Raw genomic sequence first — 22,023 nt, forward strand, 5'->3', positions numbered from 1 at the left:
CGGAGTCCTAACCACTGGATCGCCAGGGAATTCCCCAGTTCTTTAAATAAGGGAATTTTTTATGTTTAAAGCTCCACTTGCCAAATGGAGACTGCTACATCCAATTAAACTCTTTCTCTTGGGATGTCACAATTAAGTATAATTCAAAGTAATTTACCTTTCTTATATCTTTTCTCTGATTCTTCAGCTTGCTTTAAGGCCACCTCTTCTGATACAGTAATGTAAGCATTTAGAAACTTGGTCTTCTTGATAAGGGAGAGACAACTTTGACAGAGCTCAGTTGGAGTAACTTGGCCTTGTTTCAGTGCCACAGAAACCTAGAGTATACACAATTCAAAAACCCTTTGCCAAGTCTGCAGAAGTTTCAAATGTTACACTGAGGCGTGAAGATAGAGTGGTTAAGTATAAAAATTTAAAGTGAGGCTTGGATTCAAAACCAGGAGAACCTATCAAGTCTACACTTACTTAGGGTGGTGAATAAGGGTAACATTGGTCAGCTGAAAGATGGGTTGGAGGACACCACAGTCATAGCCCTAGCTGAGGAACTCTACGTCAGGCTTGAACAAACAAGATCGCTGGTTTAGGTAAGCCGCCCTGTCTAGGAGAAGGAGAGGCCCAGTGTGGGTGAATCATGGGTTAGGGTAGATAGTGTACAGAGAGAAGCTTAGCTGCAACACAGGCCATCCACAGTGCAAAAAACAGAATGAACTAGACAAGGCATTACAGGACTTTATGGCCCCAAATAAGTGATCTTTATTAAACAGATCTTTTTATCTATTGGAGAATTCAAGCAAGAGCCACTACAAATTGAGAGAAATGCTTGTAAAATATGGGTTCAAAAGCCAACTAAAAACAAGCTTTTCTAAAACTCTGTCTTTGGTGCATTAGGAAGGCTAGTAAAGAACACGTTAAAATAAACTGCACTTCAAGTGACCAGAACTTGCATATTGACAGTAAGTAAAGCCTAAGGTGAAGTGATGACTTGTAATACTTCCTGTAGGAAGTAATAATAAATACTTACTAACTGAATAAAAGGAATGAATAACAAGAAGTCAAAGATGATACCAAGTCTTTAGAGACCATCTGAAAAGAGTTGGATAAGATGGTAGTTCAGAAAAGGGGGATGGGGGGAAAAGTAACATTTTCTGAATATTTACCAAGAGCCAGGCACTGTTGTTGCTTTAGATTCATTATTACTTTATTTAGCCCTTAAAACAACCACTTAGGGCTTCCCTGGTGGCACAGTGGTTAAGAATCCGCCTGCCAATGCAGAGGACACGGGTTCGAGCCCTGGTCCGGGAAGATCCCACATGCCATGGAGCAACTAAGCCCGTGTGCCACAACTACTGAGCCTGCGCTCTAGAGCCAGCGAGCCACAACTACTGAGCACGTGAGCCACAACTAGTGAAGCCCGTGCACCTAGAGCAACAGAAGCCACTGCAATGAGAAGCCTGCGCACTGCAACGAACAGTAGCCCCCACTCACTGCAACTAGAGAAAGACTGCACAGCAACGAAGACTCAATGCAGCCAAATATAAATAAATAAATTTATTAAAAAAACAAAAAAACCCCAACCACTTAAGTTAGGTATTATTAACCTCATTTTATAGATAAAGAAACTGAAGCTAAGAGAGGTTAAGTGATGTGTCCAAAGTCACAGAAATAGTAAAGGGTAACTTAACAGGTAGTAATAGTAAAAGTTAACAGGTAACTAACCGCTCCTTCACCATTTCTCTCTGCACCAGTGGAAGCTTAGCTTGTCCTTTATGCTGACTGTACTTCCACGTGTCCTATATGCATCAAGCAATAGGAATTTGCATTTAGGGGAAAATCTGCAAATGATCTGCTCTAGGCTGTTGAATAAATAATCAAAGTGGTGGTATTCTTAGGTCTGAGGGTTTTAAGCCAGAAAAGCAGTGCAAATAGGCCATTGAGAGGACCCCTAACGCTGATGCACAAGAGGAGGAAAGGGCTGCCATGGGGATGCTGGGGGAGGGGTTCAGAATGGGGAGGGGTAGCTGGGCTCAACTTAAAGGAGGTAACCTAGCAACAAGAAGAGATATTTCTGTTGAACGGTTTGTATGAGATGTAAACTCTTTAGAAGAGAGAAACTGGAGAAAAAGAAACGACAGCAGTGTATTGTAATGTTGTAAACATGGAGTGGGCTTATGTAAATAGGCTGAGTGCAAGCGTCAGAACTAGCAAAAACGGAAAGCTAGAGACACAGAGAGGTATATAGACAGGCCTACCCCGGAGCAAAATTATAAAAATGAGGAAAATTATGCCTGCCATTTTGTCTTCTTCTTTGCCTCCCTTCAAGTCCCCTAATGCCCATTATCCTCAAGTTGCCTTCTGACTTGCCAAGTGATATGAGAATAAGAGGTAAGGAACTGCAGTTATGGTTACAAGGGCAAGAAATGAGACTGTCTGGGAGCATTCTTTTTATTTATTTATTGAAGTATAGTTGATTTATAATGTTGTGTTGGTTTCAGGTGCAAAGCACAGTGATTCAGTGATACATACAAATATATCTATTTTTTCCAGATTCTTTTCCCTTATAGGTTATGACGTAGTATTGAATATAGTTCCCTGTGCTATAAAGTATATAGTTACCTATCTTATATATAGTGTGTATATGTTAATCTCAAGCTCCTAATTTACCCATCTCCCCCACGCCCCTCCCCTTTGGTAACCATAAATTTGTTTTGTCTGTGGGTCTATTTCTGTTTTGTATATAAGTTCATTTGTATAATCTTCTTTTTTTGTAGTTTCTACATATAAGCAATATCATATATTTGTCTTTCTCTGGCTTACTTCACTTAGTATGATAATATCTAGGTCCATCCATGTTGCTGCAAATGGCATTATTTCATTTTTTATTTCATTATTTCATTTTTATTTCATATTTCATTTTATGAGTAATATTCCATTGTATATATGTACCACATCTTCTTTATCCTTTCATCTGTTGATGGACATTTAGGTTGTTTCCATGTCTTGGCTATTGTAAATAGTGCTGCAATGAACATTGAGGGGTGTGTATTTTTTCGAATTATGGTTTTCTCCAGATATATGCCCAGGAGTGGGACTGCAGATCATATGGTAGCTCTATTTTTAGTTTTTTAAGGCCACACCATACTGTTCTGGGAGTACTCATTTTATTATTTATTTATTTTTTAAAAATTTTATTTATTTTCTTTATTTTGTTTGGCTGCATTGGGTCTTAGTTGCAGCACGCTGGGTCTTTGTTGAGGCGTGCAGGATCTTTCGTTGCAGCGTGGGCTCTTCCTTGTGGTACACGTTTCTCTCTAGTTGTGGTGCGTGGGCTTCTCTCTAGTTGTGACATGCTCAGGGTCCAGAGCACATGGGCTCTGTAGTTTGTGGCATGCAGATTCTCTCGTTGGGGCACGCGAGCTCAGTAGTTGTGGCGCGTGGGCTTAGTTGCCTCGTGGCATGTGGGATCTTAGTTCCCCGACCAGGGATGGAACCTGCATCCCCTGCATTGGAAGGAGGATTCTTTACCCTGGACCACCAGGGAAGTCCTTGGGAGTACTCATTTTAAATGGTAATCTTTGTTAGGATCATTTTTAGGAAATTTAGATTTGACAAACTCAGTAAGGGTATTGGAGAAGAGAAATGAAAACAAAGATGCTAATTAGCTAGAATGGATTAGATGTAAGGATTATGACATAAAAATAGTACAGCTCTCCTGGAGCAAAACTAAAGGTATCATATCTGAATATAAGATGAAATCAACTAGAAAAGTTTTCTCTTCCCTCTTTTCTCAAAACCCCCAGCTCATCTGAAGCACAGGCCTTGAAGGAGATTATATTACTCTCCCTGGTGTGTTAATCTACAGTCTTCCTGATACTCCTTTTCATTCACTGAAGTTTTTAGCAGATGGTTTGCTGTAATCTTCTTTTCTATGGCTCCTGTTGCTCTTTTTGTTGACTTCAAACTTCAAGTCAGGTACACGGACACCGGGCCTCTCCGTTCCTGACCTCACTTCACACAAACTCTTCCTTCACCTCACCCCAGTTACCAGCTCACATGGTCATTAGCCCAGACTATATCACTACCAACATCTGTATCATCTCCCAAACCTCAGTTCTAATTATCCCACATCTCTTGTCCCCTGAGCTCAGTTACTCTACTACCCACATGGTCAGCAAGAAAACGGGGAACAGGGACTTCCCTGGTGGCGCAGTGGTTAAGAATCCGCCTGCCAATGCAGAGGACATGGGTTTGATCCCTGGTCCAGGAAGATTCCACATGCCATGGAGCAACTAAGCCCGTGTGCCACAACTACTGTGCCCGCGCTCTAGAGCCTGCAAGCCACAACTACTGAGCCCATGTGCCACAACTACTGAAGCCCGTGTGCCTAGAGCCCGTGCTCTGCAACAAGAGAAGCCACCACGATGAGAAGCCCTCGTGCTGCAACAAAGAGTAGCCCCTGCTCACCGCAACTAGGGAAAAGCCCACGTGCGGCAATGAAGACCCAACACAGCCAAAAAGAAATAAATAAATGTTAAAAAAAAAAAAAGAAAGAAAGAATACGGGGACCTCAGTCCTACAACCACAAAGAAATGGATTCTGCCAACCAGTGAGGTGGAAAGAGGATCCCAAGGCATCCAAAGAGACTGCGGCTCTGGCTGACACCTTGATTTCAGCCTTGTGAGACTGAGTAGAGAACCCAGCTACTTCATTCCTGGATTCCTGACCCACAAAACTGTGAGATGATAAGATTGTGTGTGTGTTTTAAGAATGTGTTATTTTAAGCTGAAAAGTTTATACTAATTTGTTACACAGCAGTAGAAAAGTAATATACCTTCTTAGAAAAATTAAGAAATCTGCCTCAGAGGAACCATTCTTCTTAGAAAACAGGAAGAGAAAACTGTAAATACATATAATCTAGTAATTTTGTCACTGTAACAAAATTAGTGTTAATAATGGCACTTGGTTCTAGGCATTATCCTAGATGTTTTGTATTTCATTTAATCTTCATATCCACACTAAGAGGCTGATATTATTTCCATTTTACAGATAAATTACTGAAGTTCCTGCTTAAAATCACATAGCTAGAAAGTAGCAGAGCTGGGATTCAACCAAGGCCTGATCTTGTTTCCAAAGCCCATGCTCTGGACCACTATACTCTACTACTTCTCTATGCAGGCTGTTACAGCATTTACTCCTCTGTAGCAAATAGAGAACATTTTGTTAACTTTACAGATAGCATCAAAGCTTCACTTAGGAAAAGAACTGTCTTTCAAAAGAAAAACTGTCTTGATAAATGCTGAAGGTATAGAAGAGCCCTTGAAAGCTGAGTGTCTGGTTGACTGGTACTCTCTTTAACACACTCACTTAAGATTCATGCTTTTTGTCTCCATTGTTCCAAGAAATAGCACATCAAGATCACCAGTAACCTCCACATTCCTAAATCCAGCAGTCATGGCCCAGTCCAGCAGCACTCAGCATTCAACACAAGACATCACTCCCTCCTTGAAGCACTTCTTTTTCACTTGTACTTCGGGACACCAAGCCATCCTGGTTTTCCTCTTGCCTTACTGGCCGCTCCTCCAAGTCTCCTTTGCGGGCTCTGCTTCCTACCGCTGACCCCTAAATGTTGGAAAGTTTTAGGCCTTGTTCTATATTTACACTCAGATCTCATCTGACCATATAACTTCAATTATGTCCTCTACTGTGGACAATTTATATCCTCATACCTAGCTTCTTTCTTGATCTCCACGTTCCTATATCCACCTGCTTAACTGACATCTTCACTTGGATATCTTTAGAAGCATCTCAAAATTAACATGTCTTGATAACTTTCTCCTCACAACATGCTCCCTGTAGAGTCTTTCCCATCTTAATAAATGTTACCATTTCTCCAATTGCCCAGGCCCCAAACCTAAGCAACCTCCTTGATTCATCTCTTTTCCCTCAAATCCCATATCCAATCCACTAGAAAGCCATACCTTAAAAAACTAACACCTGGGTTTCCCTGGTGGTGCAGTGGTTAAGAATCCGCCTGCCAATGCAGATGACATAGGTTTGAGCTCTGGTCCAGGAAGATCCCACATGCTGTGGAGCAACTAAGCCCGTGAGCCACAACTACTGAGCCCATGTGCCACAAGTACTGAAGCCCACGTGCCTAGAGCCTGTGCTCCGCAACAAGAGAAGCCACCGCAATGAAGCCCGTGAACCGCAACGAAGAGTAGCCCCTGCTCGCTGCAACTAGAGAAAACCTGCACGCAGCAACGAAGACCCAGCACAGCCAAAAATAAATAACTAAATAAAAATTTAAAACCCCAAAACAACAACAAAAAACTAACACCCACTTTGCATTACCTCTCCTCCCATCACCCTATCCATGCTGCCATCAGCTCTTGACAATGCAACGACCTTCTAACTGGTCTTCTTGCTTCCCTACTTGCTTTCCTATAGACCATAATCCTGAATAACCTGAAGGAGCTTTTTAATTTTTAAGTCAAATCATGTCCAAAGACTCACAACTTCCCAGAGGATTTGCATTACATTTAGAATAAAATCCACACTCCTTAACATGGCCGGAAAGGTAATCCGGCTCCTCCTTATCTATAACCTCATCTCCCACTACTCTTCTCGTTCAGTTCTCTTGGGTCTGCTGGCCTTCCTGCTATTCCTTGACCACATCAAGTTTGCTCTTGCTTCAGAGACATTGCACTTTTATTCTTTCCTCTGCCTGGAACACCCTTCTCCCAGATCTTCCCAGGGCTCACCCTTCTCACCCTTCAGGTCTCTACTAAATATCACCCACTCAGTCAGCGAAACCTTCCTTGACCACTCTATCTAAAACATCCATCTCTCCAACTAATTCGCACACTATAGCCTGCTTAACCTTTTTTCATAGCACCTACACTACCTGAAATTCTATTATTTACTGAAACAAAGAAACTTATTTAATGCCTGCTTCCCCACAAAAATGTAGGCTTCATGAGGGCAGGAATTACTGTCTTCAATGCTAATCCCCAGTGTCTGGAACACAGAGGTGTTCAATAAATGTTAACTGAATGAATAACTGAGTTGTTTAAAATTTGGAGGCTATTTTCCCATAGAACAGTAATTAAATGTTCTTAGGCTAGACCCCCAAGAAGGCTACTGGATATATAATTAACTTTCTTTAATATAACATTAATCATTTAATATAACTTTAGGGTTAATAATATTAGCCTGGCATCTGGTTCCTAGAAACACTGGGATCATGCCACAAGAAAGGAAGGTGAAAGTAAGACTCTTCCCCCTTACTGAGTGTACCTGGGTAAAATTTACAAGTAGCAGGTACACCTCCTGTTTGGCATTTTACCTCCTTTTAGTGCTTCCTCCTAGGGCTCCTCTACTGCCCTAAGCCTCCACTTAGGCCCCCCAAATTGTCTCAAAATGCCATAATTTCCAGCCCCTCCCTCAATCCCCTCCCCCGCAAAATTTTCCCTTTCCTTAACTGATTATCTCAGCCAGGGTGTGCTGGAGAGAAATCTGATTGAACTATAATAATTCACAACAGTGGATAAATAAATCATTCACCCTTCCCAAGCATCTTTACATATTTAAAATAGAATGTGTGCTAAATTAATTAATCTCTAATTGGTAGAATTTAGGGCATTGGTACAATGATATGGAAAGAACAAAGTGGACAGAAGATATATTATGGGCTGGGAAAATAAGCAAATAATGTTTTCCACACAATAGGCATCGATAAATATTTGTTAAAAGAGTGATTAAGTGAAAGTAATCATGCCAAGGCAATTTCCTGACTACCCTTGGGTCAGCTTCCCTTTTCCCCCTTGAGGTAAAAGTTGTTTCTGACAATGGCTCACTGGACATTAGGAAGGGGTGGCACAAAAAAGGTAGTGTTGGGGGAAAGGGCAGAAAAAGAAAATACCGTATTTTTTTAGGTTATATTTCATTTTAAAACAAGTTTGGAGTTAAAAATTTTTTAATTTTTAAAAACAAATTGGATTCTTCACTGACAGTATACAAGATACAATTTAGGATAATAAAACAAAAATGTATTTAGGGGAATAACTATTATTTAAAACCTGTGGATTTAAAGTTCTCATAATTTACAGCTTTCTAAAAGGCTGCCAGCTGGAAAAAGAAAAAAAAGACTTCCCAGGTGAAGATACAAATGAAGATGGAAGACGGGGTACGTCCTCAATTGCTACTTATCATTAGAATCACCTGGAACCCAAGTTAAACCATACACTCTGGGCCTTACCATACTAACCTTCCTGAGTGGGACACAACTATAGTTTTAAGGCGGGCCAAGGTGATTCTGATAGCAGTGGGCCTGCAGACAGCTCTGCAGGTTGAGATCAGAAAGCAAGGAGATTGGAACTAAAGCCCTAACAGCAGGGATAAAGTGAGAGAACAGATCCCAGACATAAGTTCAAAAGAGAACTAACACGGTTTAGTGACTTACTGGATATGACCTATGAAGAAGAATCTAAGGGCACCTGGGATAACAGTTGTGCCGCTAAAAACAGAATATTAAGAATTCCATAATTAGGTTTTTGTTTGTTTTTTATGATGGAGATTGAGACGCAAGAGGTGATTCTGTTACAAGGATGAAGTCAGCTTTGGTTAGATTCATCAAACTTGTGGGAGTTTTGGAAGAGATGTCCATTAGACATTCACAAATATAGCCTAGAGTTCAAAAACCATGTCCAATTAATGGAGACACGGGTAAGAGAATCATTGGTATCTTGGTGGTAGCTGAAGCTTGAATATGTCCACGAGGGAAAAAAGCTAAGAATCACTAGTTTGGCTTTTGCAAGGGACAGATTTGCGGGCTTCTTAGTGGGGACTGCATCAGATGTGTGTAGCGGACAAGAGAGACTGACGTGGACCAGCCAAATCCCCCATATATGGCTGAGACCGGCCAGGGCCCCACGCAGCCAGGGCGAACGAATAATCGAGAGAAGCCACTGTTCCCTTCCACCCCACAGCGCGGCGGTGCAGAAGCCTCCCCCGCGGAGATCCTAACTCCTGAACGGATATAAGGAGCACAGCCTAAGGACCCGGCGGTCCGAATCCCCCACCAAGTTCCAGGGAAGGAAGCGGCGAGGCTGACCAAGATGCACGCCGGCCGGGGGACGCCACGTCCACGTGAACAAGGACTCCGCGAATCTTCCCGACCTCCCTGGGCCCTCAGCAGACAATTCCACTCACTTCTCGGAGGGTCCGGCCCAACATGGTCCTCGTATCCCACCCGCCACCACATGGGCTTGGTGTCAAGGAGGAAAAAGAAAGGTCAGCTGCCGCTGCCGGTATTACATGGGCGCAGCCATTTGCCAGCGAGCCTGTCAGCACCGAGTACTCAGATTGGTCGAATTGCAGCCCGAGGAAAATGATCTTTGCACGCGATTGGCTGGCGCCGCTAAGGAAGTCCTGCGGGGAAGTACAGCTGGTGGCAAGGAGACTCCGGGGGTCGCGGCGGGAGCCTGGAAGTGTGTGAATTTCTCTGACGTCCGAATCGCGAGCGGAGTCGGCTTGTCCCGCAGAGAGCTCCCGGGACAGGGCAGGATTCTAGCGGTTTTGTTTTTGTTTTTAAGGGGAGGGGGTGTAAGGGAGGAGGAGAATGGACAGAATACTGGCTGGAACGTTAATTGGAGCATTTCAGATGTGAAGAGTAGAGTAGTTCCGTACTCTTCTTTCTTCAGTTTCTCCATCAGTCTAACTTCATTTTTGAATTCTCAACTTTGAAACCGGCCAGAGTGTTTGGCAGAATTTGACCGAATTCAGGTGTGAGGGTTTGAGCCAGTGTGAGTGCCTATTAATTAGGGCACGCAATTCAACCACTGTTTACGATGGGATTTCTGAAGACCTGTGTACTTAGAAGAAATGCATGCACTGCGGTTTGCTTCTGGAGAAGACAAGTTGTACAAAAGCCTTCAGTTAGAAAGATTAGTACTACCTCTCCAAGGAGCACTGTCATGCCCGCTTGGGTGATAGATAAATATGGGAGTAATGAAGTGCTTCGATTTACTCAGAACATGATGATACCAATGATACACTATCCAAATGAAGTCATTATCAAAGTTCACGCTGCGAGTATAAATCCTATAGATGTTAATATGAGAAGTAAGTTTCAAAAGACATTCCTCAACTACCTTTTTTTTTTCTTAAGACAATCTCATCAGGGATTAGTTTTAAAAGGTCAGTTGTTATTGACTACATTTTTTTGGTTAACACAAAGGAATTGTTTAGGGTTTTGACAGTATCTCAGTATATATTATTTCCAAAATTTTTGAAATTGCAATGTCTACGGTATGCTTTAATCTTTCACAAAATATAAGTTTGAATTGCTTCCAATACTACCTAAAAATGTAAATTGGGACTTGAGAATTGTATCTACAGCTAACTTTGTGGTACACTCTCCTGGGAACTTTGTGATATTCTGAGGTCTATCACAGGTTTTAGAGGTATGCTTATGTTTTCATATCAGTTCAGAATTAGCATTTCCATAGTAATTTTTATTTCCCTCCCACTAATCACAGCTATGTTTAATGGTCCAGTGGACAAAGCAGCAGAACAGGATGCCAGGATATAGACACAGTACTTTCCTCATTTTTGCTGTTGCATTCTGCAAAGTTAAAATACACTTTTCTGTTTTGCGCCATCCTCAATGGGAATAATGTTATCTTAATTTCAGCTGGTGAATATTGACAAAGCTTGGAGAGTACTGTATTCCTTATGCAATTATTATAGTGCTGAAAAGATTGATTACCATTTGTGAATTACTTTAACTTTGGAAAATAATGACAAAAAAATGAGCAATTGAAATGTGGCTAGTGTGGGATGTACAGTTAGTGTAAAATATACACTAGATTTCAAAGGCTTAGAAAAAAATGAATGTAAAATATCTTATTAATAATTTTATGTTCATTACATATTAACCTGATAATATTTTGGATATATTAAGTAAAATATTAACATTAATTTCACTTTTCTTTTTATAGTGACTACTAGAAAATTTTAAGTTAGATATGTGGCTTGCATTATATCTCTATTGGACAGTGCTGATCTAGACATGTGAGGAATAACTGTTACGTATTTCTTTGTGGGGAGGGAGTTTGGGGAAAGACTTGGACTCAAAATGTAGCTGGAGAGCTCTATTAAGAATTAATTGAAATGACTTGATGATGATTGCCTCATGAAATACACATTTGTATTCTTTTTGTTCGCTTTAAAGTAATAATTGCTATTACTAGTTGGGCATATTGTTTCAGTTTATTCCATTTACATTGTGCATGAAGATAATGTAGGTTTTATCAGAATTACCTTTAAGTGGTAGATTTATACCCAGTGAGCATTATGTTTTTTTCATTTCCTTGATTATAAGCTCTTTGTAGGTAGAGCCCATGCCCTGTCAACTGTAGCCTGTTTCTATGCTTCACGTGTGTAGTTGTCATTCAGTCTTTTTTTTTTTTTTTTTTTTTTGCGGTATGTTGTGGCCTCTCCCGTTGTGGAGCACAGGCTCTGGACGCGCAGGCTCAGCAGCCATGGCTCACGGGCCCAGCCGCTCTGCGGCATGTGGGATCCTCCCAGACCGGGGCACGAACCTGCGTCCCCTGCATCGGCAGGCGGACTCTCAACCACTGCGCCACCAGGGAAGCCCAGTCATTATTTTTAATGTCATTTTATATTTTCATTCTAATTTAAGGTTACAAACTAAAATAAGTGGTTTTCATCTTCATTTAGGTCTGTTAACTTTTCGTTTCTTTGAATGCACATGCACAATTTGTATCGTGTACATTTTATCTTCAGTAGAATGGCTGCATCTGGACTTTCTAGGCTGCTATTTAATGTAATATTATAACACATTTTACTTTTATATAGTATTCTTGAGACATCTTAGTTTTTTATGACTTGAGTGGGTAATACTATTTGCAATTCATCCTCTTTATTTCCTGCTCATGAATTCTTTTTGGAGATGTGATTATCGTTGCGGAAGATACCTGAAATATGGGGAAAAAAAATAATGAGTATAAGATCGTAAAGTGTAGGGAGCAGTTATTTCCCTTGATGAGAAAGCAAGGATGTGTCTGTTTTGAAAGATGAAAGCCAGCTGTTTTTCTGGAGATGTCCACTATTGTTGGACATAAAATCATAAATCATATAAATGGCTAATGAATAATCTTAAAATAGAAAAAAAATACAGCCAACAGCATCATACCAACAAAGTTTGGTTTCTTTAGATGGAATTAAAGCTTTTGAAACGGAGGGCAGATTTAGGATTTTCCAAACCACTCCAGCTCTGAACCAAACTGGTCACCTCTAAGAATGGGACAGAGCTCCTAAGGGTTCCCATTCATTGTGTCACCAAGCAGGTTCTCAGTTCCTAACTACCAGCTGTTTCTGGATTTGGGGCTAGTTTAGCTGGTACCAATGAGCCAGAGTTAACGCAGGTGATATCGAGGTGACCAAGAAAACAACCTTGCCCTGCAGGCTGTGTAGCTTAGAGAGGACTGAAGATTTTTTTTTTTTTGCAGCTCTGAAACAGCAGCTAAAATTTGACATAGCTAAATGCCCGCTTCTGTTGATCAAACCACGTAGGAATTTCAGTGAATAATTGTTTAATTGTGTTTGAGAGTGGAAAAGGAATGTAAGACAGGAAAGTAAAATGTGACTTTTGTGAGTATTACGTGTGAAGTTTTTCTTTCCCCTGATAGAATGCACTCGTAACCAGCCAGCTGGCAAGTATGTAATATTGGCATGGTGGCCATCAGCTTAGATTTTCTGGGACTTTCCCAACTTTCAAACACTTTCTTCCATGTGTCTTGATTTTTATTAAAAACAACTTCTGCAAGCTACCCTCCTGTCAGCCTCTCTCCCTGTATCCTCTACCTCCTGCTGCATGGATTAACTGTCATTGCTCTCATCTAAGCCCAGCTCTCCACCTGGGTTCTAGACCCCATGCTCTCTCACCCACACAGGAGCATTGTTTCAGCAGTTCTCTCCTGCATCTTCAGTCTTTTCCTTTCCACTGGATCGTTCCCATTGGCATACAAACTTGCTGTTAATTTCTCCATTCTTAAAGAGGAAAAAAAAAACAACCTTAAACATCCTTCCTCTATCGCACTAGTCCCCCTCCAGCCACTGCCCCATTTCTCTGCTCTCCTCTGTAAGCAAAACTATTTGAAAGAGTTGAATATTCTCATGGTCTCCAATTCCTCACTCCCATTCTCTCTGTCACCCCATGCCACAGCAACCGCTCCTATGAAGGTCACGAAAGACTGCTGTGTTGTTGGATCTAGTATTTTGTTTTGTTTGTTTGTTTGGGGGGTTTTGTTTTTTAAAAGCCTATTGGCAGCTTTTGACCTTATTTGCAAAACTGTCTTCCCCATCAGCAGCATTTAACTTCTTTAAATGACCCTCTTCTCTTGGCTTTCTGAACACCTTTTCAGTGGCCAAGCCTTCTCAGGCTCCTTTGCTGGTTTCTCCCCATCCTTAGGATTTAATGAGGATGAGTGGGAGAAAAGGGGAGACTTACTGAGTGGTTTAGTGATTCTGGAGCATAAATTGTGGTACATGACACTAGAAAGGTAAGCAGGGTGCTTATCTTGGAGAGCCTTACATAGCAGAAATGTTCTTAGAAGGATGTCGAGCAGAAGAGATGACAACAGTACTTTTGTGTCTTAGAAAAGCCATTTTAGATGTTGAAGCTGTGTAATAAACTACTTTGGAATATTACAGCCAATTTATGTGAACCAAAAAAATACTGATCAGAGGAATGTTTTCAGCTCTGTTTAGCTGATGTTTATGTAAATGTTCTTAAAAATAAAATGATGTATAATAAAGCAGTCAACCTGATTTAACATATCAGAACTGATGCAGCCAAGTGGTTCTTTTCCATTTGGGAACCTTGCACTTAACCCAGAGATGTTCTAGAAACATTTTTTGTGAGGCAGGGACAATTACTCATAGACCAGTGTCAGTGTCAAATACTATATCCATGCCTTATTTATTTGTTTATTAACCAGACAACTTTAACATTATCTTCTTCACCAGACTTGGCTTCAGATGACTTTGTTATTTAAAAAGTCCATGAATGAATAAATTAACAAAGAAACCATCTTCAAAGAACAAAGTAAAACCTATAAAAGGAAATACTTAAAGTTCTGAAGACAGTTTCAAAATTGGAATTTCAAAAACAGTGATTGTGAATCAACTATACTCCAGTATAAAATAAAAATTAAAAACAGTGATTATGACTTTCCAAATAATTTTTTTTGAAAGGAACAACATTCATTGTTTTTATGCTTTCTTGTGTGATGGTAAAAAATGTATAAGGTTGATTACTTTATAATCTGCATCTTGAAGATCTAGAGTTGTACCTGGCGTGTAACCCTGCAGTAGTTTTGAAATCATCCCATTCTGTTGGAAGAAACAAATAACTTGTATTTCATAGGTGGCTATGGAGCTACAGCTTTAAATATGAAACGTGATCCTTTACATATTAAAATCAAAGGAGAAGAATTTCCCCTGACTCTGGGCCGGGATGTGTCTGGTGTGGTGATGGAGTGTGGACTTGATGTGAGGTACTTCAAGCCTGGCGATGAGGTGAGTTATCACATTCCACTATTCCTTCTCAAAATTTGCAGATTTAATTCTGCTTTTGGAAATATATTTCATATCATTGACCTTTTTTCTTCTTTTCAACAAATATAGTGAGCTTTGGCTGGAGCCCCCATTTTCTCGGTTCAGTTCTTCTTTCTGTTGTTTCTAGTTCTGTCACAATAGCTTGCTGTGCTTGAACTTTTCTAAATCTAGTGCTTAAGAATTGCAAGACTTTAAGATATATATGATTGGGACTTTTTAAGTCTTTAAATGACAATTTCTACCTTATGGGTTAGATGGTTTTAAAATAGCTAAAGGTTAAAAAAAAATAGCTAAAGGTTGATATAATCACCTGTCCCTTTGAACTTTTATACCAAGAAATTAAGGTCAGCTTATAATAATAAGCTAGCACTGTTCTAGTTGTTTTTCATAAAATAACTCATTTAATCCCTATGAAGTAAGTACAGTTAGGCCCAGTTTACAGGTGAGGAAAGTCAAGCTATAAAGAGGTCCCACAGCTAATAAGTGGTAGAGCCAGGATTCAGGCCCCAGAGACTGTGTTCTTACTGGTACTCTGAGTAGCCAGTAAATACAGCAGGATTTACTGGTTATCTACCTCCAAACTGGTTTGACTTGGTAAATCTAGAATCATACTAAATAATACATTGATATCATGTGAAAATAACTCTATCATTTGCTGGATTGCTGACTTGTGCTTTTTATCACAGGGTGGCATATGTATTGGGGAACACTCTCATGCTTCACTTTGGCTTAAAAAGATCTGTTTCTAACGAAGTTGTGTGTGTTTCAGGTCTGGGCTGCAGTTCCTCCCTGGAAGCAAGGCACTCTCTCAGAGTTTGTTGTAGTCAGTGGGAATGAGGTAACTCACCAGTTCTGTGCTGAAATGCCACTGGAAAGTAGAAACAAAGACTGACAAATATCTCTGAAATAATTGGAGTTTTTTTTTTTTTTTGAGATCAGGTTCAAGTTTCATGGGTAGTTTTGAAAGAACCGAGATAGAGAATAGGAATTTTTAAAAGATCTAAAAAAGTATTGGATGTCGTTTAAATAACACTGCCTGCCAAAGCGTTTTTATCTTTGTCTTGTGGAACAGGGATTTGGAGCAAGATCTAGAAACCCTGCTGTGTTTCTTGGTTTTATCCAGTATAAATAGTTGAAACCAAATGTACCAAGTGGCGCATACCGATGCATCATAAACAGAAGCATGGAAGTATCAAGCTGTTTCAGATAACTTTCAAAACAGGAGTCTAATCAAATCCAGTCAGGAGGCCTAACGATTTAATTAGAAAGAAGGGGGTTAATATTAAGGAAATTGCCTACAGAAGGGAGGGCAGGAAGGGAAAAAGGATTAGAAAAAAGATAAGATTAGAAAAAGTCTGGAAAGATTACCTTCCAGTAAATGGGGGTGAAGGAAACAGCTGATCACAGAAACAAATTAGAATGTATTTATGAGGGTTCAAGGTTTATTTGGGTTTATTTCTGGGTATAGTTAGGACTAATGGTATTGTTGAATGTGGTCTTTTTATGAAGCATTATGCAGCAGTATCTGATAATGTGACCTATAAAACCTTTCTGAACCTCTGCGAGGCAGGTTGAATCATTTGGAGAAATTCCTTAGAGATAATCTTGGAGTAGGGTTTGCAATAACCACTGAACCTGGCCGAATGTTATATCTCTGAAAATAGGCAGATTCCTGTGAAGATAGATGTACTTAATTGTGTTCCTAGGTTTGCAAGTCATTGCTTATTTTTGACTGTTATCTTCAAATCTAGGTCTCTCACAAGCCCAAGTCACTCACTCATGCTCAAGCTGCCTCTCTGCCGTATGTGGCCCTCACAGCTTGGTCTGCCATAAACAAGATTGGTGGCCTGAATGATAAGAATTGCGCAGGAAAACGGTGAGTATCAGCGGTGGCATCTAAAACTCCCTTCTTTCATTTGGTGACGTCTTTGCAGTAGATTTGTCAGAAGCATGAAAACTAGGCTCACTTACATGAGCAGAGCTGTGCTAATAGTTAAAACAATTTCCAAAGAACTCTTGTGCCAGTTTGTACTTTTTTAATCTCATTCTGTTGATTCTTAGCTCGATCAATTGAGAATTTTAAAAATATGTAGATGGATGTTAGGAGTCTGAACCTTCTAAAATGATGCACAATTTTTGTATGTCAGTCTCTGGGAAGAAGATCCGTAGCTTTCATCAGATTCCTAAAAAGGTTAAGAATGACTTCCTTACAGATTTTAAAGAATGATGGAGTTGCTCTCACACTTGAAGGTTTCTATGAAAAACAGATATAAAGGGTTTGAATATTGTTGAGTTCTCTTAGGCTCTGTGCTCTCTCAGGCTCCTTTAGGCAGTTCTGGTGCTTCCAGGACTTGCAGGTGTGCTTGCTGAGTTTGCAAAAACACAGTGAGTGTTAGATGTTCTTGAGTTCAGATTCAGATTCTGCTGCTTTCTAGCCGGGTGGCCCACTTGGACACTTCTCTTTTGTGAGTTTTGTTTTAGGGGTGAGATGAGACAACACATATAAAATCGGCGGCACAGGCTGCGGCACACAGAAGGCACTCAGTACCTGGTGGCTACTGTTCTTAGCAATGCAACTGCTGTGTTCTTTGTGTTTCAGAAAGTTGGCATCATAGAGAAAACGGATGATTTTATTATTTGGTGAGAAAACTAGGTCCTCAGAACCATTCAGTGATTGCGATGAAGGAGGGAGCTGTAGGTCAGATTTTGTCTTCTGATTGCTAAAGACTGTGCCAGACAAGTAACAAGTCTGTGTCAATCTGTACGCCTGTTGTCATGAAACATTGCACTTTACCTTTAATGGGCTGGATTCTGGACAGTGAATTTAGTGAACGCTTAATAGCTGTACTTCTGAAAGCAGTATAAAGGCTATTCATCTAATGAGGTGCTACCCTTCATCATAGAATTCAAGGTAAATATTCTAAAGGTCAGCGCTGTTTAATTTTTAAGCTTTTGGGCCTTATCATTCTTGAAGTTGCCATTTTGGTCCAACACTTTGTTTAAATTAAATCAGTTTGATCATGTAGATTGTTCTAATGGTTTGTCCTCGTTAATAATAACCTTGCAAAAATCGTGTTCAGGATTTTTAGACGTTTATTATTATTGTAGGCTCTGCAGTGACATTGATGCTTTGTTTTGCTTTTCCTTAAGAGCATTCAGCTTTCTGTGCCCCCGTGACCACTCCAGATAGAGAGCTCTCATTCCTTTTGCTGGTTCAGGCCCTCCAGGCATACATTTTTTAGTATTCTGTAGAAAATGAGTTAGAAACTGATCTAACTATCTCTTGTCTTCCCAGTTTATCCTTGACTTTGTAGGTACTATGTTATCTTCTGTTTAAGCAGTAATGGCTGGGAGCTGCGGAAGTAGAGACCTGGGTTCCTCTCTCTACACTGCTACTAGCTAATCAGCTGACCACATGCATGCTTTTTATGGTCTCTTTGCTGTTTCCACCAAGTTACTGAGTGTAGGACAATGTAGGTTGTTAGGCGAGCTTTGAGAAGTGGAAAGTTTTATACTTATAGAAGTGATTTATATATTATATTGAGTTGCGTCAGTTCATTGATTTAGCCACATGTTAACCACACTGGAATGAAATCCACTGAAAGAGCCTCACTGGCTCATAGCATGGACTTGTGTCACATTCCCACATGTGTGGTGACTCAGGATGCCTTTGTTCCGAGTGGCAGTGAGAGCTTGTCCCTTGCTGCTCTAGGAAATTTGTTTACTGAAATTATTACACATGGGTAGTAATAATGGCCTTCCTCTCCAACTCCTTATTTTTATTTTTTTTTAGAAATTTTAATAATTAATTTTTGGGGGCTGCGTTGGGTCTTCGTTGCTGCGCGCAGGCTTTCTCTAGTTGCAGCGAGCAGGGGCTACTCTTCGTTGTGGTGCACGGGCTTCTTGTTGCGGTGGCTTCTCTTGTGGAGCACAGGCTCTAGGCGCGTGGGCTCAGTAGTTGTGGCTCGCGGGCTTTAGAGCGCAGGCTCGGTAGTTGTGGCACATGGGCTTAGTTGCTCCGTGGCATGTGGGATCTTCCCGGACCAGGGCTCGAACCTCTGTCCCCTGCATTGGCAGGCGGATTCCTAACCACTGTACCACCAGGGAAGTCCCTCCAACTCCTTATTTGTGAGAATCACATGAGAGATGTGAGCACCTTAAAATACTGTAAAAATAATTTTACATGAAGAAATTACTATTATAGGGGGACTTTACTAACTTAAATGTAGAGGTTCCAGTGTCCAAAGTGGCTTTTTTCAGTTTGACTGTCCTTTGTGATTGGTGGAACATATTTTGGCTTCTCTAAGCAATAATTATTCTTTTACTGTTAGCTCTCGGCATTAAGGTAGTCTTTAGTCTACACAAAGCAAATCAGTGTTTGTCATCAAGGACCAACAGTGTTTTTCTAGCCAGTTAATTAAAAAACCCTAAAACTAACAATGACAAAAACACCCACCTTGAAAGATTTTACAGGATTTCTTTGTAACAAACAGCTTTGTGAAATTAAGACAAAGCTTTCTAAGGCCTCCATGGTGTTTTGCTTTTCCTTCCTTGTTCTATAATTATATTTCTGTAACAACTGAGCATCAGTTAACCAAGGGGATAATTTAATATTGACGTCATGTGTCTTTTTTGCCCGTGCTTTGGTATCACTAGAAAAGTCAGACGAAATGATTTCCCTGTTATCAGCCCATCCATAGTTTCTTCGTGATTTATTCCGTAGGAACACATAGATAACTTAGGGTTCTCAAGATGAATAGAACTTTTTAAAAAAGTGGTTACACCAGATATTTTTGGAAAGGGGTTCTATTTGATGGTTATATTTATTGGTAGTGTCATGCTCTGCCTGAAATTCATCTCTTGCTGCGAGGTTGTACTTCACTGTTTGACAGAGGTATTAGAAAGTGTTAGAAATTGAACCATTCCTCCCCCGCAAAATAAATTTCACTTTTAAATTGTGTATACTTGAAACTCAATGAAGTGGATTTAGGAATGCTTTTCCCTTTTTCTTTTTTGAGATTAGGCTTTACGACAGTAACACTTAGTCATGTAATTGTAAATTAGGTGTCTGATTAATTCTGTTTATAGAATTAGACAGGCTCAAACATAAAACATTGTATCGCCCCCCACCCCATATGCTTACACCGGTAATTACAACAGCTTCCTTCTTTCAGCTGCCTTCACCTGCCTGTCCTTCCCCCACCCGACCCACCTGTTCCTCTGCCCTCTCCACTCCCACCACCCCTGGGGACTTTGGGTTTTCATTTGCACTTTGACTAGGTTGTACGGGAAGAGGGGAAAGGGGAAAGAGAAAGAAACCCCTGTGGTCTACTTGCTTGGAGAAATCCTGGGGTTGGGAGGAAGGGTGCTGGCTCTGGCCTGGCTGGTGTGCTGCCGATGAATCGTCTCCACCCCAGGCCTGTTTTCCAGGGAGCTCCGGGAGGGATCTGTTAAAGGAATTAGTAGCAAACTCTTTCCTGGCCATTTGTGTTTTACAGATAGTTGCCCCGGTCACCTAGAAAACTATCTTGTGACGTTTAGGAGTCATTCACTCTTCAGTGCACCGTAACCTCACTTCCGGCTTTGCCAGTCAGGTGCAGGTGTTCTCACCAGGGTCATAGCTGACCGAGTTGCCAACCCAACGATACTTTTCAGTTCTTACAATTTGACCTCTGAAGTCTCTGGCACTGTTGCCCACTTTTGTTATGCTCACTTTTTCCATGGTTTCAGGGACACTAAACTCCTTTAGTTTTCTTCTTGCCTTTTGAACCAATTCTTATCATTTTTGAAAGGTTCCCTTTCCTCCCTCAGCCCTTGCACTGTACCTGCTTTCCCGTTGTCTCCCTCCGTCTTTCCTGTCTCCCAGGGTTATCTCATCTGCTCCCAGTTTCTTTATATATATGTGTGTGTGTGTATATATATATATACACACACATATATAATTTTTTTTTTTTTTTTTTGCGGTATGCGGGCCTCTCACTGTTGTGGCCTCTCCCCTTGCGGAGCACAGGCTCCGGACACGCAGGCTCAGTGGCCATGGCTCACGGGCCCAGCCACTCCGCGGCATGTGGGATCTTCCCAGACCGGGGCACAAACCCGTGTTCCCTGCATCAGCAGGCGGACTCTCAACCACCATGCCACCAGGGAAGCCCTCTTTTTATATTTTGGTAACTTGCAGATCCTATTTCTGACCCCATCCTCTCTACTCAGTTCCATCCAGTTAGGTGTCCCCTTTGCAGCTGAAACTCAACTTGTGCAAAACAAGACTTACCGATGACCACCCTGACGCTTTCTCTATATTCCTACTGTCAGTTAACTGTGATTCTCCATAAGCCAAAATATGGTATTGTTCCCAAACCCTGCTCCCTCCCCTTCTGTGCAACTCGTTATTGTCCATGTCATGTAAAACTTAGGATTCTTGTCAGATTTGGAGAAATGTCTTCCAAGTTTCTTTATGAGTTGCAAGATTCCAGGGCATCTCATGTTTCCTTGTGCAGCGAATAAGCCCAAAATACTTTTGCATTTTAATTGACAACCTTCATTTACTAGCTTGTTATTGATATCTTCCCTACAGTGGTATCAAATGACAAAAATAATACAATTTAATAACCAGTTTAATATCCTTTTTTCAATGGAAAACCGTCCACAAGTGGCGGAGCTCTCTTCCCAAGGGATTTTGGGCAAGACTGTGTTTTATGCAGCGATAGAAGTGGCAACGCAGAAACAAGGCGTGATTGGCTAGGAGGTCTGATTTCCCTATAAGGCCAGCAGGTGCTGGTTTCTAGGGTGAGGTGAGCTAAAGCTGAGTTGAAGGATGGTGATTAGTGCTAGGTTTCCTTGGCAGTGAGGCAGGCTGGGACATGGGCTGGGCCACTGGGGCGGCCTCCATTTTGTGGGTCCTGAATCACAAATTACCTTTATCAGTGATGTGTTGTACGTTTTTACATGTCTTTTAATTGGAAGAATTTTCTACAGACCAGCTTCTGGTTCTGTACATTTCAGGCTTCACTTCTCTTTCACTGCTCATATAATCCAGTGCTAGGTACCATGATATTCAGTCTTATCGTAATAAAATGTTATGATACCTTGTTGTGTTGACTTAGTGGGAAATAGGAATATTCCTGGAAGGCATTCTTAAACCAGGACAGCCTGTAATAACTTAACTGTACTCAGAAATTACTATGAACCACATCAGTATTTCCCACTAAGCCCAAAGCAGCTGTATTTCCAAATCAAATCTAGTGTCACGTGACAAGAGAGGAAGTATAGTGGAGAGGAAAGTAGGAGTGGAAAGAGGCAGCAGTTTTACTGATTGTGGTCAGTAGGGAGGAAAGATAATTTTCCGTCTACCCTTCTGAGTTCTCTGCCGAGACCTCTGTAACA

At 40.9% G+C, this 22,023-nt stretch overlaps 2 protein-coding genes across 6 annotated transcripts in view; one reads left to right on the forward strand and one right to left on the reverse strand.

Moving 5' to 3' along the window:
- QRSL1 (glutaminyl-tRNA amidotransferase subunit QRSL1) overlaps nucleotides 1-9,335 on the reverse strand; it is a 33,087-nt gene extending 23,752 nt beyond the window's left edge. For both annotated transcript variants that reach the window (XM_060168274.1, XM_060168275.1), the window contains exons 1-2: nucleotides 9,208-9,335; nucleotides 158-317 (exon numbers count right to left, since the gene is read on the reverse strand). In XM_060168274.1, coding sequence (XP_060024257.1) covers nucleotides 158-317; nucleotides 9,208-9,231 — 184 coding nt within the window. In that variant the 5' untranslated portion in view covers nucleotides 9,232-9,335. The remainder of the gene's footprint in view (nucleotides 1-157; nucleotides 318-9,207) is intronic.
- A 101-nt stretch (nucleotides 9,336-9,436) lies between these two features.
- The window catches only part of RTN4IP1 (reticulon 4 interacting protein 1), a 43,340-nt gene continuing 30,753 nt past the window's right edge, over nucleotides 9,437-22,023 (forward strand). For 3 of the 4 annotated variants that reach the window (XM_060168276.1, XM_060168278.1, XM_060168279.1), the window contains exons 1-4: nucleotides 9,437-10,119; nucleotides 14,450-14,601; nucleotides 15,410-15,478; nucleotides 16,392-16,516. In XM_060168276.1, coding sequence (XP_060024259.1) covers nucleotides 9,846-10,119; nucleotides 14,450-14,601; nucleotides 15,410-15,478; nucleotides 16,392-16,516 — 620 coding nt within the window. In that variant the 5' untranslated portion in view covers nucleotides 9,437-9,845. The remainder of the gene's footprint in view (nucleotides 10,120-14,449; nucleotides 14,602-15,409; nucleotides 15,479-16,391; nucleotides 16,517-22,023) is intronic. The other variant, XM_060168277.1, reaches the window with a different exon arrangement.

This window comes from Lagenorhynchus albirostris, chromosome 12 (genome assembly GCF_949774975.1).
Source record: "Lagenorhynchus albirostris chromosome 12, mLagAlb1.1, whole genome shotgun sequence".
NCBI classification, from domain to species: Eukaryota; Metazoa; Chordata; class Mammalia; order Artiodactyla; family Delphinidae; genus Lagenorhynchus; species Lagenorhynchus albirostris.